The sequence below is a fragment of the Dama dama genome, chromosome 11 (genome assembly GCF_033118175.1).
Source record: "Dama dama isolate Ldn47 chromosome 11, ASM3311817v1, whole genome shotgun sequence".
Taxonomy (NCBI): Eukaryota; Metazoa; Chordata; class Mammalia; order Artiodactyla; family Cervidae; genus Dama; species Dama dama.
This window is the reverse complement of record NC_083691.1, coordinates 56,182,776-56,201,265: the sequence shown is the minus strand read 5'-3', so window position 1 is coordinate 56,201,265 and position 18,490 is coordinate 56,182,776. Positions and strand designations below refer to the sequence as shown.

Sequence of the window (18,490 nt, the reverse complement as noted above, 5' to 3'; positions counted from 1 at the left end):
TTCTCCAGGCAAGAATACTGGAATGGGTTGCCATGCCCTCCTCCAGGGGATCTTCCTAACTCAGAGATCAAACCCAAGACTCCTGAGGGTCCTACACTGCAGATGGAATCTTTACCTCTGAGCCAGCGGGGAAGCTGTATTACTGCATTACTAACCTTGAACTCACAGCTACCATACCTCATGGCTGAATGAAGCTTAGCTAACACATGTTCTAAGACTCACTTAGGAACAATACAGACCACTTCAGCACTATTCCAGGGGGCCATTTTAAACATTGAAGTAACCAACAATGCAGTACTAAATAGACTTTGAAAAGGACACTTGTTTACATTAGAAGAGATGAAACAAGAAGGCAGAATGGAACCTTATTCAAACCTCAGCTGGGAACAGGTGTCAGACAACTCAAAATTTTCACCACTCTACACATGTCTGTGAATAACCATAAAAGCACCAAAATACTGATTGGGGGGTTACAAATATATTTCATCAAGTAAGCAAGTTCTCAAATATAGAATTCTTAAATAATGAGGACTGATATATATGCATACAGATATATGTATATATGAGTAACAGTTAATCTAAAAATTATTTTCTTATATTATCTATTTTAAAAATTATTTCATATTACACACAAAAGCCATCAACAGTAGTACCTTTGTCCTTCCAAACCCAATAAACAGTACCAACCCAATGGCTAACATTGAGCATTAATGTCTAACATCTGCTCATAAGATGGGTCCTTTTTTCTGCTAGATATCTGATCTGGAACAATCAACGTCAATATGTCAGTTCTCACATTAAAGGAGTTTATACTTCTGTTTTTAGGGTCTAATATTGGTTCTAATGGTTTACCTGTATAGGCTTTAAAAGGTCTTTAGAAAGAAATACTCTTTGTTGATCTCCTAAAAAGCGAATAGATGTTATGGATCCCAAACCAGCTTTGTCCAGCAGAGATTTGTACATCTGAAACAAAAGAAAATGTTTTGGCATCATAACTGCTATCAGTATTATTGTGAAAATGGGGACTGGCAATGTTCCACACAGAGATTAAACCATTCATTTGTTTATTTACTACCAATATCTCAATAATAACTATTTATGCAACCAAAACAAGAGTACACAGTTTTTATCCAGAATCAATCATTTAAACCAGATACACATTTGAGAGTCATATAGGTCTGGGTTTACAGATGTATGGCTTGCCCCAAATTTATGCAGAATACTGTTTTAAGTTTATTTTTCTGGGGAAATGGGCCATATTTTTAGCAAATTATTAATAGATGGGGGAAAAAATACAAAAAGCAAAATACAACTTTAAACAAAACCCTACATCTCTCAAAACCCTTCAGGGGCTCGTTTCATCCATGGGCAAAATCTCAATTTGGCTCACACAGCATGCAGGCCCTTCACAAGCTGGTCAGCCTTTTAATCATCCTCTTGGCCTTTCAACTACCCAAATCTGTCCCAGCTCACCTATCAAACAGCATTAACTGTCCTTTCCAGATACAGGGCTCACTCTTTGCCTTTAACTGCACCAGACTTCCGGTGCAGAAATGGCACAATCATATACTGACTGCTGGTGTCTTTAGAGTCAAAGAAATATGAGCTGGGGGAACCTTAAAGATCATGAGACCAGAAGTGGAAACCCTGACAGGGGTCAGGCAACACCTACTATTCAGGTTCAGCCTACTGTTGCCAAAGGAACAGGCTTTAGTGTGGCCATATCTTACTGTTGTTAATAAGAAATGGGAATCTAGATTTTTAAGAACATTCTCTACATTTTTTTTAAAGTAGACAGTTAATTTAGATTTTTTTAAAAACACTGTAAGGAGCAAATCAAAAAGATCTGTATGTTTGTATATATCTGCTGGTTTCTAACCCTTGACCTAGAAGTTCCCCAAATTACCCTCACTCCCTACTCTTCAAGTGAGGAAACTGAGACACACAGAAGTCAAGGGTCCAGAATTGCAGGCCTCCTAGCAGGGCTGACAGGAGATCCTGGAGCTTTTTCTGAATCTTCTGCAATGTCATATATCTGTACTATTATTTTCCAGAAGGCCAACTACAGATATTACATAGATTTTCCCTGTTTCGTTCATAATGGATTAAAGAACTTCTCAGGGGTTCAGTAAGCCTGAGTTTTACTTACTATTGCAGGCCACTGAACAATTCGCTCAGAAATTTCAGGAGACTTTCGTTCAGCCAAAACCAAGTTATGTTCCACTAAGAAGGCTCTCCTTAGGAGGCTGTAGACATCTATCCATCTTCTCTTCCTCCAAGATTCTCCATCAAACTCCACACACACCTAGACAAACAGAATTGAAGGAAAGCAGACTTGATTAACAAGAACATGAAAAATGCCTAAGATAAAATTAGACCCTCCAGAGGTTAAGAATCCGCCTGGTGATGCACGTGACAGGCATTCGACCTCAGTCTGGGAAGATTCCACATGCCGCAGAGCAGCTAAGCCCGTGTGCCACAACTACCAAACCTATGCTCTGGAGCCTGCAAGCCACAACTACTGAGCCCACGTGCTGCAACTACTGAGGCCACATGCCTAGAGCATGTGCTCCACAACAAGAGAAGTCAGCACACGGAGAAACCTGTGCACCGCAACTAGAGAGCAAGCCCCACTCTCCATAACTAGAGAAAGCTGCGCACAGACATGAAGACCCAGCACAGTCAAAAGTAAGTATTAAAAAAATAAGAATAACCAGATTCGTTAGACTAGTCTAACTATCAAGCTTTGGCTCCCAGGCCACTTTGGGAAGAGAAGTCAAAGGATATGGGGGCCAATCTGTTCTCAAGTAATCTCTGGGAAAACCTAAGAGAAAAGAAACCCCATGTAGAAGGGGTTTTTACATGTAATTAACATTTTACATATGTTAACTAGACATCAGAGCTTGCAGAACTGAAAGACAGAAATCTGAAACCCTAAGATGTACTTGTCACAGGGCATTGCAATTCTGTGTTGACACTGTCAGTAAGCTGATGATGACCCCCAACAACACAATCCACCACTGACTTTTCCATTCCTCTGATAGCAGCAGGATTCAGCAAGAGGCACTTTCAATGCTTTGAGTTGAATAAACTGGGAAATTTACCTCAGAGTTCGAACTCCAAGACAACTTTGCTAAATACAGAAGTAATTGATAAATGACACCAGAATTTTCCTAAACTACCTGTGTAACTTCTTATATGAAAATTAAACTACTTTTAAAATACTATTTTCCAAGTAACTATGAAATTTCCTGCTTCTGATTTGTAAAATATCTTTTAGCCTTAGTTATAACCCCGACCTAAAAGTTTCCAACATTACCCCCCTTATAATCTGTACAGATATTTTAAGATATAAAGGTAGAATTCAGTCCAAAAGTGGGTCTCTGACAGTAATGCAGTAGTAATCAGTCACAAAACCTTAAAATTCATATAAATGTACCAAAACACCTTAGCTTCTTTAACCCATTAAGAATATGTTACCCTTTTTATTATTGTTCAGTTGCTAAGTCACGTCTGACTCTTTGTAACCCCAAAGCACATCAGGCTCTCCTGTCTTTCCCTATCTCTCGGAGTTTGCTCAAATTTATATCCATTGAGCCAGTGATGCTAACTAACCATCTCATCCTCTGTCACCCCCTTCTCCTTTTGTCTTCAATCTTTCCCAGCATCAGAGTCTTTTCCAAAGAGTCGGCTCTTGGCATCAGGTGGCCAAAGTACTGGAGCTTCAGCATGAGTCCTTCCAAGAAATACTCATTGGGCGATTGCCTTTAGGATTTCCTTTAATTTATTCTAAGTCTTTTAAAATTTTTTTATGTTTTAACTGAGATACGATATATTCCCTCGATAGTCAGTGTAAAAATCACCATTTTTATTTGATTTAAAAGCCCTCATTTTTGGCTTCAGAGTTAGTAAATCCATCAATACTTCATAATTTCATAGACAATTCTATCTTCCTTTTCAGCCTTTAGAAAAAGAAAAAAAGTTTACTTAATTTCCATTCACTCATCAGAATCCAATTCAAAAATCCTTTCCTCAAAGATGTTGTCCCTTACCAAAGAGCCCCTCTCTACCCCAAGAGAAGTCCCTTGCTAACTGTACTCAAAACTGTCCTTTTCCTTCCCAGCATTTACCCACATTTTGAATTATTTATTTGTGGTTAATTGACTGACATTAAAAACTCAGATAGGTCAAAGTCTGTGTTGGCTTTTACTTACCATTGTATTTCATGGGTCTCCATACTTGTTCAGTGAATAAATTTCTCCCTGAACTGGGCTCTTACCTTCTGTTTCTCTCATCCATTTGGAAGGCAGGAAGTTCCCAAGGGATATACCACTAGCCTCAATCCCAAACTTTTCCAGATTTATGGCTATATAATATCAATCTTTAAAATCATTTAAGACCAGTCCTATCCTCCTCTCCCAATCACAAAATGTACACGCCTAATTTCTCAGGCAACTTCCCCTGAGAAGCGCGTATCTTCTTTGTATGACAGACTTTTATCCTTGCAGTTATTACAGAGTAAGTGCAAATGTGTAAGCACCTATTATGTGACAAGGCCCCATGTTCTATGTTTCCACTGGTTCTATGTATTCCATCCATCACCATAACCAACCAATGGTCCTTCAAGACAGAGGTGTTCAGAGACTGAGCATATTCCTTTCTGTTTCTAGCCACAGAATCCGTGTCTTCTGCTATCTTCCCCAGTCCTTCAGCCCCACATCATGTCAACTTCAAACCCAACCTAGCTCTGGACAACAGAGCTTTCCCATCAATGTAGTATACCAGGAATGTACATCCACAAACTTCAGAACCACAGAGATCTGGGTTTGAATGCCAGCCTTGCTGAAGTTTTCTTAGAATGGTTTTACATGCATAAAATAAAATGTGTAGAATTACAAAAGCAACCAATTAACTGTACCCAAGTCAAGAATGCTTGCCAAAATCTAAGCTCTCTGAATTCAGTGTTCTGGTGGCTTCCGAATGCAAGTACTAACACCTACCCTTCACAGAACTGTTAGGTAGATTTTAAAGGCAATGTACATTAAGTGTCTGGCAAGCAGACTAGGCAGCTTTAAGACCTTCATGGAAATTCAAATCTTAATTTATCAGAGTATCACTTCAGTTAGGAATGGGGGAGAGAAAGACTTCAATATGATCATCTAACATTAATTCAGAAAAAAAGAAGTAATCTAAGATCTTAAGTGGCTTCTCAAAACTTAAGCACTATCACAATTCTTATCATATCACTATCTACAAAGCCTATAATCAACCCTAAACCAAAATTTAGACAAGGTTCCTCTTTATATCTCAGTTTTAGGGTGATTTGAAAACTAAGTTTAGTTCTTTAAAAATAAGTTTATGACTTTGAAGTATTAGATCACATTAATCAAAAATTCATATTTTAACAAGATGGCTTTTTAAATACATATAATGAAACCAACAAGTTGTGAGCTTTCTTAAACATGCTTTCAAAAGTTTCCTATCTATCATAACCACACATCTTTCTTTTGTGCTCTGAGGTCTAATGTGCTATATATAAGGACATCCCCCTGCCACCGTCCCCAAAAAAGTCTCTTCTGCAGAAATTTCTATAAAAATGTACCAGTAAGAATTCAAATTCAGGGGGAACTAACATGATTTGACCAAGTGCCTGCAAGCTGACAGATGCAGCTAGTTCTCGTTGTAAAAAGTGTTCTTCCCTTCACAATCTCTTGGTCCAGAAAGGAGATGTTATTTATGTTGTATAACTCCAAAGGCCAGAAAGAGGCCTATTTAATTATGATTACTACCTGTAATTCCCAAAGTTCCAGATTTTTAATAGGGCATCTAATAAATGTGTGCCTATTAGCCTATCAAATTCATTGACCAGATGTTGGATATTTCAAGTTAATTATTTCAAGCTAGTTTTCCCCAAAAGAAAATCTCTTTAAGACACATGAATTAATATCATCTAATCAAACTAATCTCAAAACCTCCCACTTAGTATACACTAATCTTACCTGAGTATATATGATTATGAAAATTATCAGAATGGCCAAGTAAAATGTTTCCAGGTTTAAAAATAAGCACTTACACAATGGCATGTTTTTTAATCCCAAAGTTTTTGATGACATTATCTACTCTATGTCCAGCACGATGATGCAGAAGGCCACTTATTTCACTACTTCACAAATCAGAAATTATCTCATTATGCTTCTATTTATGTCTTCTTCCACCCAGACTTTTATCTAAAATCCTAGAGTCAAGCATTCAATTATAGGGGTAAACAGTTATTACACTGTGCTAAAAGTTTCTCATTTTACATGGCTTGACAGGCAACAGAATCCACCTACATTCAAGTTTTAACTATATGCAAGGATGAAAAGACCAGGTAGACGACAGTAGTCAAAGCATTCAGCTCCTAATGAGTGGGAAAAGCTATGACAAATCTAGACAGCGTATTAAAAAACAGAGACACTACTTTGCCAACCAAGGTCCATCTAGTCAAAACTATGGCTTTTCCAATAGTTGTGTATGGATGTGAGCGTTGGAGCATAAAGAAGACTGAGCGATGAAGAACTGATCTTTTGAACTGTGGTGTTGGAGAATATTCTTGAGAGTCCCTTGGACTGCAAGATCAAACCAGTCAATCTTAAAGGAAATCAATCCTGAATATTCATTAGAAGGACTGATGCTGAAGCTCCAATACTTGGGCCACCTGATGTGAAGAGACAACTCATTGGAAAAGATCCTGATGCTGGGAAAGATTGAGGGTAAGAGGACAAGGGAGGGACAGGGGATGAGCTGGCTGGATGGCATAACCAACTTAATGGACTTGAGTTTGAGAAAACTCAGGGAGATAGTGAAGCATAGGGAAGCCCAGCATGCTGCATGCTGTTCATGGGGTCACAAAGAGTCTGACACATCTTAGTGACTGAACAACAAAAGCAAAGAAGGGAAAGACCTAGACAAACAAGGCAGAGAAGGAGGACACTCTCAGCATGCATAATGAACAAAGCCAGTTAGAAAGCAACCTGCCTCACACTCAAAGAAGAGTGGGATAAAAATAAAGTTAAAGAAGTTGTTCCAATCACACCTAATTAAGATCTGTTGTTATTCCAGATAAAGAGAATATCACTGTTCCATTGTAAGATTATTTCTAAACTGCTTTTCTATATATAAGCAATAACTATTTGATTCCTTCACTTATCTATTCAAATATTTTAGCAAAAACTACATGCCAAGCAATGTTCTTAGTTCTGAGGATACTGAAGCCAGCAAAATAAGAGCTGTGCTAATTTCCTTCTATCTGAACATTAAAGCTTAGTGTTTAAGATTTGGAGACAAAACTGGGCAAGTTATTTAACTTGTTTAAGCCTCAGTTTCTAATACTAAAAAGTGTGGTTTACTATCTAAAATTTTTGTGAGAATAAAATAAAACCATTTACTGCTTCAGTTGTTCAGTCATGTCTAACTCTTTGTGACCCCATGGACTGTAGCCCACAAACTCCTCTGTCCATGGGGTTCTCCAGGCAAGAATCCTTGGGTGGGTTGCCATTTTCTATTCCAGGGGATCTTCCTGACCCAAGGATCAAACTCCTGTCTCTTGAGTCTCCTGCACTGCAAGCAGATTCTTTACTGCTTGATCCATCTGGGAAGAGGTATTTGTTAATTCTGTCTTCACCTAACTTCTTTGTAATCAACCACTAAACATAATGTAACTGAGTAAGTGGCTTTGTTACAAAGTCTTCCTCTAAGTGAAACAAAGTTAACAACCCCTGGCCTTATTAACTCCTCAACCAAGGAAGCAAATCAGTCTAGACAGACTTGGATCTCTACCAGTGCTAAAACAGGTGCACACAACTTGAATTTTATTCCTTCTTATTCATTATTGCCCCCTGTCTCAACTCATTCCTCAAATTCCTACTCAGTTTCTGCCTGTATCTTGCCAAACACAATTGGTTTCAAAGTTTCCAACCCTGCTTTTGGTAATACATGTCCCTACACTTATGCCAGTTACTTTATCTGCTACTCCATTAAGGAATGCAGCAATAAAGCATGAAGAAAAGAGAAGTTGAGTAGATTTCTTACATGAGGGCTGAGTTGTGAAGAATGTAGGTAAAGCTAAAAAATCTACTATAATTGAAACTGTTCTTGAATTAAACCCCCCTTGCTTCCAGGTTAGGCACCTTAGCCCACTGGAAGACAAACAACCAAACCTAGATTCAAGTGCTCTCTCTGTCCCTTAGTGGCTAACTATGCAAGTCTGGACAAGACTTCCTTTTTAAAATCCATTTCTTTCTGAAAATGAAGCTATCACCACCACTTCAAAGGCTGGGGGTGAGGAAGATGCAGAGAAGAGGACACACAAAGGACCTCCTAGACTGCCTTCCTAACCCAACAGGTCCTTGATTTTTGATGGGGAAGGGAACACCTAGTGTCTCATCAGCTGCTAAAGAACTAAAAACTGTGAAGCTTAATCTCGTTTCCATTCAAATCAAATAAAAACAAAGGCAATAGAGAAAATTTTACTTGTTGTGAAATAAACCGTAACAATTATAATTAACATCTACTTCCCAAAGCCCATTTTTATGGAGAAAGTTTATTAGCCTAAAACAAACAGGCTGGCCATCCCTACACCACACTAATTCTTTCTGTAAACCTCAAAACCCAGTTTGCAAGGAGTGAAACCAATTTCACACTGTATGACAGTGTGGTGTATGGTCATACACACTCCTGTATGACAGGAGTCCTTCAGTGGCACAGCCTTTGATTAGGGAGCACGATGATTAACAAAGTGGGCTCAAGGGTCAAAACTTTCTGAGAACGATTCCAATTTTGACCTTAGACAAGACAATCTCCCCCAGGTCCAGTATTTTTGTCTGTAAAGTGGGGAATATTAGTACCTACCCTCAAAGAACTTCTGTAAGGATTAAATATGAACACAGCTATCAACTGTTCAGCATGATGCCTAGCACATGGTTAAGTACACAATGGTCACTCCTTTTTCCACATGAAGATAAAGTAGACTACTGAAGCTTTGAAAATATTTGACCACATAGCCTTTCCTATAACCTTTTGCAGACTAATTACTAGTTGGGGCATGCACTGTCACCTTGAAAGTGTTCTCCTTGAACAGTGTCTCAGAATTCAACATGTATTCAACTGCCAGTGCGAAAGCTTGCTTCCCTTATCTGCGCAGTTTGCAAGAAAAAGCCAAGATAATGATCAAATGAATCCATTACCCAAGATGGAAAGCTCTTCTGTTCTGACAAGCTTCCTTCAAGTTATCACCACTTCAGAGTCTCTGTTGGGGACCCCTCTCCAGTTATTTTTTTGCACAAAGGAGAGTTTATTGGTACAATGGCTTCCTCACTGCTAGTTTCCAACACCCTTTCACACCCATACTTCTATTACGGAGTAAGAGCAGAATTCATCTCTTTCTGAAAAGATCTAACTGAAAAAAGGTTCTGCGTGTCATTCCGATTCAAAATCACCTGCCGCAATTGTTCCCATTTCTCTCCCTTCCAACACTCCAATGGAGTGTTTGAAGTCATTCCTCCGGCACACCGTATAAGGGGCAGCTCCACCCCAGCCCTCCATATATGGTCACATCCCACACCCACTTACAGACTCCTCAAAGACAACCAGGAAACTCACTCCTGCCCTGACCCACCATATACGGGCAAACACCCACCCTAACACGCTGAAAAGAGGACTACGCTCCTCCCTCTACACACACTTTTCTTCTCACAAGTCGAAAGTTTAAGTTGGGGGGAAGAAATTCGGAGGAACGCACCAAAAAACCCAACTAAAAGCACTTGCACCCACTATTCTCAACGCTCGATTCTCAAACATTCCAAATGTCACCCACCTGCCCAAGATAGCATTAACAACACTTCCCCCCTTCCTAGAAGGAACCGTACTATCCTGAGGAAGCACTGGAGAAGGAAATGGCAGCCCACTCCCATATTCCTGCCTGGAGAATCCCCACGGACAGAGGAGCCTGGCAGGCTACAGCCCATGGGGTTGAAAGAGTCGGATAAGACATAGCAACTTAGCAAGGAGGCACAGCGCGGGCAACAACTAAGCATGTCTGAGCAACCCCTAAGCCCCTTATTAAAAACAGGCAACTCCAGGCCAAACACACCTCGCTCTACACACCATTTCAAAGACTTGGTCTTTGAAGGTCTAGTTTTCTGCACCTTCAGATCAGATGCCAACTTTCTGGCCACCTTTTCAGAAAAGGGGAGGGGGGGAATGGGGTGTGCTGGCTGTCTCGTTACCAAGGTAACTAGGAAACGTCCGACTGCCGAGCCCCGGGAGCCGGTTATACCTTCAGATCCTTCTTGGTAACGTCGGTGTGGGAGACGGCGCGAATGGTCCCGGAGAGCCAGGGCCACTCGGCGACGCGCTCCACGTCCCAGCTGTCGTGGCCGCCGTCGCCGCCGTCGGCTGCAGACAGACTGAGGAATCGCTTCCCCACCAGTACTGGCCAACTTTCTCCGAGCGTGAGCACCATGGTTTCCACGCTGCAGGAAGGGCTCCTCCCTGCAAAAACACAAAAACAAAATGCAACTGAGGCGGCCAGCAGGAGGGGGCCGGGAAAAGAGGGCGGTGGGGGGCGGGTGGGGGGAGAGAGGAGGCCAGGGAGGAGGGAGGGTTCTAACCCCGCTCTGAGGACCGGACCCCCGGCGGCGGGGGCGGCGGGTGCGAGGACGTTAAGACTCAGCACCCGATCTCTCCACCCGCGCCTTCCCCGCCCCCCCATCTCTCCCCCACCCCAAACACTGGCCCCAAGCGCCGCGTGACCCTCGCTCTCCCAAGTTTCGCTTTTCCAAAACCTTAAACCTCACCGCAGACTGAGTGAGGAGAATTATTTGCGGCTTAAGTGGATTTGAAAGTGTTCGCCCCTCACCCCGGAAAAGAAAAGGCCCCGAAGCAGAGAGCCTGTCCCAGGCGGCCGGGTCCCCGCCCCGGGCGGCCCCGCGGGAGGGGCGAGCCCGCGGTTCCGCACTTGCCCCGCCGCCCCGCCCCGACACCCTTCTTCCCGGCCGCAGAAGCCCCGGCCGGCGCCCCGGCCCGGGGATGGCGGGGCCGCGGGGCTTGGCGCCTTCACCTTTCTTCCTCCGCTCCCTTCAGCCGAGGCCGCGGCGCTCTTACCCCGCCTCCCGCCTCCCTGAGTCACCGGCGGCGGTCGCCGTTTCCAGCCGCCCAGCCGACTCTAGCTCTGACTTGGTTCAAGAGCTCTCACAAGACACGCACAGCCTCCCGGGTCCGCCCCCTCGGAGCCGCTTCCACCGGTCATTGGCTGAGTCCGAGGAGCTGGGCGAGACTAGTAGGGAAAGAGCCCATCACCATTGGCCGTCCGAGCGAGGGCGGGGCGAGAGAAAAAAACAATTCCTTGGCTGCCTCCTCCCTCTCCCCTCCCCCTTCCGACTCCCGGACGACCCCCATTAGGTTAAAGTACACCGAGCGTAAGCGAGGGATTCCTCCGCCAGGGCCATTCTTTCCATTTGTTGCCTCACGGATGCAAAAGAGTCCCGCGAAATCGGTTATCAACTTTAGGACCCAGAGGAAAATTACGGTGGTGCACAGATAAGACTAGATGGCGAACCCTAGGGCTGTAAGTGCCTATTGGATTGCTTGTCAAGTGCGTAGGCTGTCGACCGAAGATAGGCTTTCCACTTGGCGGAAGAATCTCACAGGAAAGGGGTGAGGGCGGTGCAGAGTCAGCGGGGGAGGGAAGGGACTGGAACGTGCGGTTTGAAGCGTACTCAGCTAGAGGGAGGAGCGACAGTGCTCGAGAGGTTCGTGCGCAGGCGCTTCGCGGAGTAGAGGCTGGAGCTTGGGCTGCTGGGCGAAATGGCCGCGGGAGGCGCAGGCGCACGTGGTGATGATCATGGAACGTCTGAAGTCCGCCATTTTGAAGGAAAAATGAAGAAAGGCATGGAGTCACTGGGAAATGATATTAATTATATCTAAAGCAAAAGAGGCCATTGGTACAATGCAAGAATCGCCTATTTTCTTTATGTTTTTTAATGTAAAGGGAGAATGAGAAGATATTCTGAGTCTTACAAAGAAAATGAAAGACAAGATCAAGGTCATAATGATGTAAGAGATATGAAGAGGAAGTCACTTTGAAGGACAAAGGAGTTGAAAGGTGATTGTGTCTGTTCCACCTGAAGATTTTTGGTTGAATGAAGAAAAAAATGCAATGAAGGAATTGAAGATCTGTTATAAAGGCTGGAGCTTGATGTGGTATCATGTTTAATCTTTAAATAAGATTAAGTGGAGAACTCAAGCTCACATTTTATAAGTGTGAAAACTGAGAATCAGAAAAAGTTCAGAAACATATTCAAGGAATTATAGATGCAAGTTAAATCCGGGTGTTGATTTTAAACATGTATGTTCTGAATGCTTGACATTAAATAAAAATTTTAAGAATAAACACAAGAATTAGTTTGATTGATTTACAATTTTTAGACCATTAAAGAGGGGGGAAATGGAACAAAACATATCCAGTCCAACATAAGTCAGAATGGGAACAAGGGAGGGGAAAAATAAACAACTACTAGACAGAAATATGCTAAATTGATTTTTAAAATTAAAGGAGTAAGTATAAATATCAGTATTTACAATAAATGTAAGTGGGTTAATTTTAATCAGACTTTAAAAAGACTCACTGGATTAAAAACAACCTATAAATTGACCTTGAACAAACTTCAACAGCAGCACAAAACATGAGAAAATGGCCCTTAAAGAGTTTCTAATCTAATGGTAATCAGTGGACAGCAATAGAGCAATGTTAATAAAGTTGAAAGCAAAGGCATCAAAAATGATTTTATAATAATGAAGGATGAAATCTACAAAGACAGCATAACATACACTAGAACTTTTGTGACTGTGGGAACATTCTAACCTTTGCTAAGATTAAACATGAAAAATTTTTTGATAATTTGTAGTAGAGTGTACTGAAGATATAAATAGATCTATCCCAGAAATAGGGATCTCAGGTTTTTAAATTAGGTATAGAGGATTTAGATTACATAATTAACTATTAATTTGAAAAGCAATAGCTAGGAAGAATTACATAAAATTCAAATAATATATAATTCCTAGGTTACATTATGGTTCCAGAACTTAGGAAAGATGGAAAGATATTCAGTGTTTTATCCAATTTTATAAAACTTGTGAACCCCTATTATCAAATATGAATCAGTTGAGTACAAGAAAGGAAAGCTATATAGTTCAACCACACTTGTACACGAAGAACAAAAATTCTTAAATAAAATATTAGCAAGTCCAGCTTGCTAATTATTTTTACTTTTATTTTTGCTAATTAATTACCTTATTTTTAAAGTAATCACATGATTAGTTAGGATTATTATTTGAATATGAGGTATTTCAAGTTTAGAAATTTTCTATAATTCACCACAATAGGTGAAAAGAGAAAAATCAGGTTTACTTTAGTAGAGACTGAAAAGAATACTCACTCACAACGAAGTCCAAACTACCTAGAAAACTGGGAATATTAAGAGCACACACATATTTAATGTTTATTCATGATTAAAAATTTTTAAACATCCTACAAGCCTAGGACTATGACACCTACCCTGGAAAGACACCCATGCTAGAAAAACACCCACAAATGTGAACTAGGAGACATCAACAAGGTTGTTCATTTCAATATTATTTGTGGCTGTGAAAAATTAGAAATAATCTAAATGTTCTTCAATTGGATCATAAGTAAATAAAATATGATACATATAATGAAAAGTGAGTAGAGCATTTGAAAGGGAATGAAATATATTGATATTTAGATGTACCAATGAGAATAGATTAGCAAAGCGTATTTTGAATGAAAAAGAAAGTTGCATTTGGCAATATTTGAAAATGCACACACAGAAATTACAGTATATATGTTCTATGAAATATATATATTAAAATTCATAATGATGGCTACTAATATTGCAAGGTGCACTCTAGTATTGGGGGTGTCAGTCAAAGATGATTTAGCATTGTAATTTTCCCACTTTTATAAGACAAAAGTATTCATGTTACTTTTGAAATTTAAAGCTCTATTTAAAATCCTATAAATGTGATCTTCTACATTGACACTCAAAAGTATTCATGACAAATTGTTAGAACTAATACCAGAATCAAGAAGGTGGTACAATAAAAGATCAGAAACAACAAAAAGATCAAAGGAATTCCTATTCCTGAACAAGCATTAATTAGAACAGAAAACAGAAGAAAAAGAAACCATTTATGATCATGAAAACCATAGAATACAGGAAAAACTACAGAAAAAAAACATAATGTGAAATGAACAAAACCTATAAGAAGAAAACTGTAGGACTTTACCAATGGAAAGATATCCATAAAACGAATACATAAAAGAAGATTTGAAAAATTCCATTTCCTTATATTACTTGATAAAGATGTCATGTCTCATATTAAACTAATTTCAAATTAAATTTCAGTGAAAGAATCAAAATACAGTATGTAAGTAATTAAGAGAATACAGAAACAGACCTATGGATATATAAACAATGAGCTTATGATTAACACAGCATTTCAAATGAATGTAAATAATAAACTATTCAATATATGCTTGGGGTTTGTTATTTATTAGGAAGAGGAGGGCGTAGCAACTCACTCCAGTATTCTTGCCTGGAGAATCCCCATGGACAGAGGAGCCTGGTGAGCTACAGCAACAACAAGCCTGGGAGGTAGGCAGGACAGCAGCATCAAACCGCCCTCCTTTTTCCAGGAAGGAGACAGGGTCCACAACTTGCCGGAGGCGCCACAACTGGTTTGGGGCACAGGTGGGGTTCAAGGCCAGGTCTGTGAGTTCTGCTCTGGGCCTCCTTAAAGTCAGATCCCTACATCAATGTCAGAAAAATAAGTTACAGGTGGATCAAAGAGCTCAATATAAAAAAAAAGAGTAAAATATTTAAAGATTCTCCACCCATTGCCTTCCTCTGTCCCTTTCTCTTCCTCTTCCTGAATATTTCAGTCCTAAAGATATTAGAGTGCAGAGTATGGTAGGTTTTCATAAGAAGAGGCTGCCCGGCATGGAAATTTGAGCTAATTAGAAGTTAGTCCTGGTGGGGGGAGTCAGAGCCCAAGTGGGATGACAATAGTAGACATCAAGAAGGTTAACCCAGAGTGAGATACCTAGAGCCCAAGTGAGGTGAGGTGGACATGCATGAATGGGGATCACCTGGTTGTGGTGAGTTAGAGTCCAAACAAGGTGAAGAGACTGTCCTCATTGGGGGAGAACCTGCCACTTGGTATTAGAGCCTGAGGAAAGTAATGAGAGCATTCACTCAGGGATCAGCAAAAGACACTGAAAAGACTAAGATCTTAGAAGTAGTAGGAGAACCAGGACAGAGGTATATCCTAGAAACAAGGCAGAAGGGAATTTCAATATGGGAAACTATTCAGAGAAGTCAAAGGATAAGCTGAAGTCAAGGCAAATGGAAAAGTGAGAAACAGGATGTTGACACTTCCACCAAATATATTTTAGCCTGGATGTATTGCCATAAATCATTTCTGTTGGTTCATAAAAACTATCATCCAAATTCCAACATATAATTACAGTAAAAATCCTGCCACTGAACTGACTTACCCCAAGGGACATCAGAAGTTTCCAAAATCTCTTAGGAAATTTAGCAATTGGGACTTCCCTGGTGGCACAGTGCTTGAGAATCTACCTGCTAATGCAAGGGACATGGGTTTGGTCCCTGGTCCAGGAATATCCTACATGCCAAGGAGCAACTAGACCTTTGTACCCCAACTACTGAGCCCTCGAGCTGCAACTACTGAGCTCTTGCACCTAAAGCCTGTGTTCCAGAACAAGAGAAGCCATCCCAATGAGAAGCCTATGCACTGCAACAGGAGAGTAGCCCCTGCTTGCCACAGCTAGAGAAAAGTTCATGACCGGCAATGAAGATCCAGTGCAGCCAAAATTAAATAAATAAAAGAAAGTTAGCAACTAGAAATTTGGAGTTTATTTGGACCCTGATTCCTCACCTGCAGAACAATTAAGATACAATTTTCTGTCTGAATCTGCTTTGTTTAAATAGCACAATAGTGTTTTGTGTGAAAATTTAAATGTCTTATGTTATTTCTGTTAATATTTTGTTAATAAAGCAAAACATCAGTACTGAGTTCCTTGTCTCTTTCTTTTTTTGAGAAGTTTTTCTATTGAGGAATAGTTTATTTCCAGAGAAATGGACAGATCTTAAATGACCAGTTTCTTCAGTTATACAAATGAGAACATCTGTATAACTCACATCCCCATCAAGATGTATTAACAGAACAAGGGTCAGCCAACTACAGGCTACAGGTCAAATCTGGTAAACAGCCTAGTTTTCTACAGCCTAGAGACTTTCCTGATAGTCCAGCGGTTAAGACTCAGTGCTTTCACTGTTGAGACTTGGGGTTGGTCCCTGCTAAGGAAACTAAGATCCTGCAAGTCATACAGTGCAGCCCAAAACAATAATAATAAAACCAGAAGTGTAAAAACATTTTATGACCAAGAAAATCATACAGAATTTAAATTTCAGTGTCTATAATAAAATTAGAACACAGCCTCTAAACAGAAGGACCTTATAATTTATTTTCTCCTGTAATTGCCTTAATGTCTTCAAAATGTGATCCCTAAATATCCCTAAACTTCCCCAAAAGGCTCATACTCCCTCCAGCCCCCACATGAAAGAATCTCTTTCTTAAAATCATATATTTCAGTTTCTGACTTCTCAGCATCTGGCTGAATGACTCTGAAAATGACGTAACATTGTTTCAAAGTTTTGTTGAACTTGTCTTTTAGTTAGTTGACTTATGACCGAATATATTGCTATTTCTCCAGCTGTTTTCTGTTCTGCCACCCCCACATCTACCATCTGTACAGTGAATGGAAAAGGGAAAAATGGAAAATTTCACATGAGACAGTTCTTAAATGCAATCTCTTGTTTGTTTTTCTTCCCAATGCTTTATTATGAACGATTTTAAATATTATCTATATGATAACCATCTAAGTTCAACAATTAACATTTTGCCATGATTGTTTTATTTATGTAATTTCATTTATATGTATATAGATGGGCTTCCCAGGTGACACTAGTGGTAAAGAACTTGCCTACCAATGCAGGAAACATAACAGAGATGGTTTCGAACCCTGCATCAGGGAGATCCTCCAGAGGAAGGTGTAGTAACCTGCTCCAGTGTTCTTGCCTGGGAAATCCCATGGACAGAGGAGCCTGGCAGGCTATGGTCCATTGACTAGCAAAGAGTTGGAGAAGACTGAAGCAACTTAGCACACATATATGTAGATATAATAATATTTTTTCTGAACCATGCAAATTTGTAAACATCATTGAAATTCACCACTAAATACACGTGTGCATCTTCTAAAAATAGTTTTTTCTTTAATTTTTATTTTGAGTATAATTGCTTTACAATGTGTTGGTTTCTGCTGCACAACAACGTGAATCAGCTGTAGATATACACACGCTCCCTCCCTCTGGAGCGTTTCTCTCCATCACCACCCCCACCCCAACCCTCTAGGTCATCACAGAGCACAAAGTTAAGCTCCCTGTGCTATATAGCAGCTTCCCACTAGCTAGATATTTTACACATGGTAATGTATAATTGCTACTCTTTCAATTCATCCCACGATCTCCTTCCCTACTGTATCCACAAGTTTGTTCTCTATGTCTGCATCTCTGTTTCTGCCCTGCAAATGGGTTCATCAGTGCCATTTTTCTAGATTCCATATATATGCATTAACATACAATAAAAAATAATCTTTCCTCACAAAACTATAATATTGTTATCTAGTGTAATTTAAAATCCTGTCCATTTTCAACTTTCTCCAATTATTTTGAGTTTAGTTTGAAGAATAACATTCTTGGATCTCAAATATTCCCTGAAAGAAAGAGGTGATGAATAATTCATAATTAAGAAGTTTGGAGAATTCCTTGGAGGTCCGGGGGCTTCCCTGGTGGTGGTAGTTGTAAAGAACTCACCTGCCAATGCAGGAGACACAAGAGATGCAGGTTCGATCCCTGGGCCAGGAAGATCCCCTGGAGCAGGACATGGCAACCCACTCCAGCATTCTTGCCTGGCGAATCCCATGGATAGAGGAGCCTGGCGGGCTATAGTCCATAGACTTGCAAAGAGTCAGACATGACTGAGCAATTTATCACACCAGTGGTCTGGACTCTACACTTTCACTGCCAGTGGCCCAAGATGAATCCTTGTTTGAGGAACTAAGATCCCACAAGCCATGTGGTGCAGCTCCCCACCCAAAAAAAAGGCTGAGTCTTTTCCTTGTCTCTAAAATAAAGTAGGGACTAAAGAGATTCACCTTCCATAAAAGTTGAACAACCAGCTCATTTTTGCAAATCTTTCTGTCTTCCCCCTAAGAAAACAAAGGGTAATAATCATTCCTGAGAAGTTTTCCAAATAAAAGATTATACATATTTGGATTCTTAATATT

The 18,490-nt window shown here is 40.4% G+C and overlaps 1 protein-coding gene across 6 annotated transcripts in view; it reads right to left on the bottom strand.

Annotated features, from left to right (window-relative positions):
• Positions 1-11,247, bottom strand: part of KDM3A (lysine demethylase 3A) — a 54,801-nt gene extending 43,554 nt beyond the window's left edge. For 3 of the 6 annotated variants that reach the window (XM_061155287.1, XM_061155291.1, XM_061155292.1), the window contains exons 1-4: positions 11,099-11,247; positions 10,316-10,530; positions 2,150-2,305; positions 853-963 (exon numbers count right to left, since the gene is read on the bottom strand). In XM_061155287.1, the coding sequence (XP_061011270.1) occupies positions 853-963; positions 2,150-2,305; positions 10,316-10,501 (453 nt within the window). In that variant the 5' untranslated portion in view covers positions 10,502-10,530; positions 11,099-11,247. Of the gene's footprint in view, positions 1-852; positions 964-2,149; positions 2,306-10,315; positions 10,531-10,835; positions 10,942-11,098 lie in introns of those variants that run through there. The other 3 variants (XM_061155288.1, XM_061155289.1, XM_061155290.1) reach the window with 3 other exon arrangements.
• Positions 11,248-18,490: the final 7,243 nt, after the last annotated feature.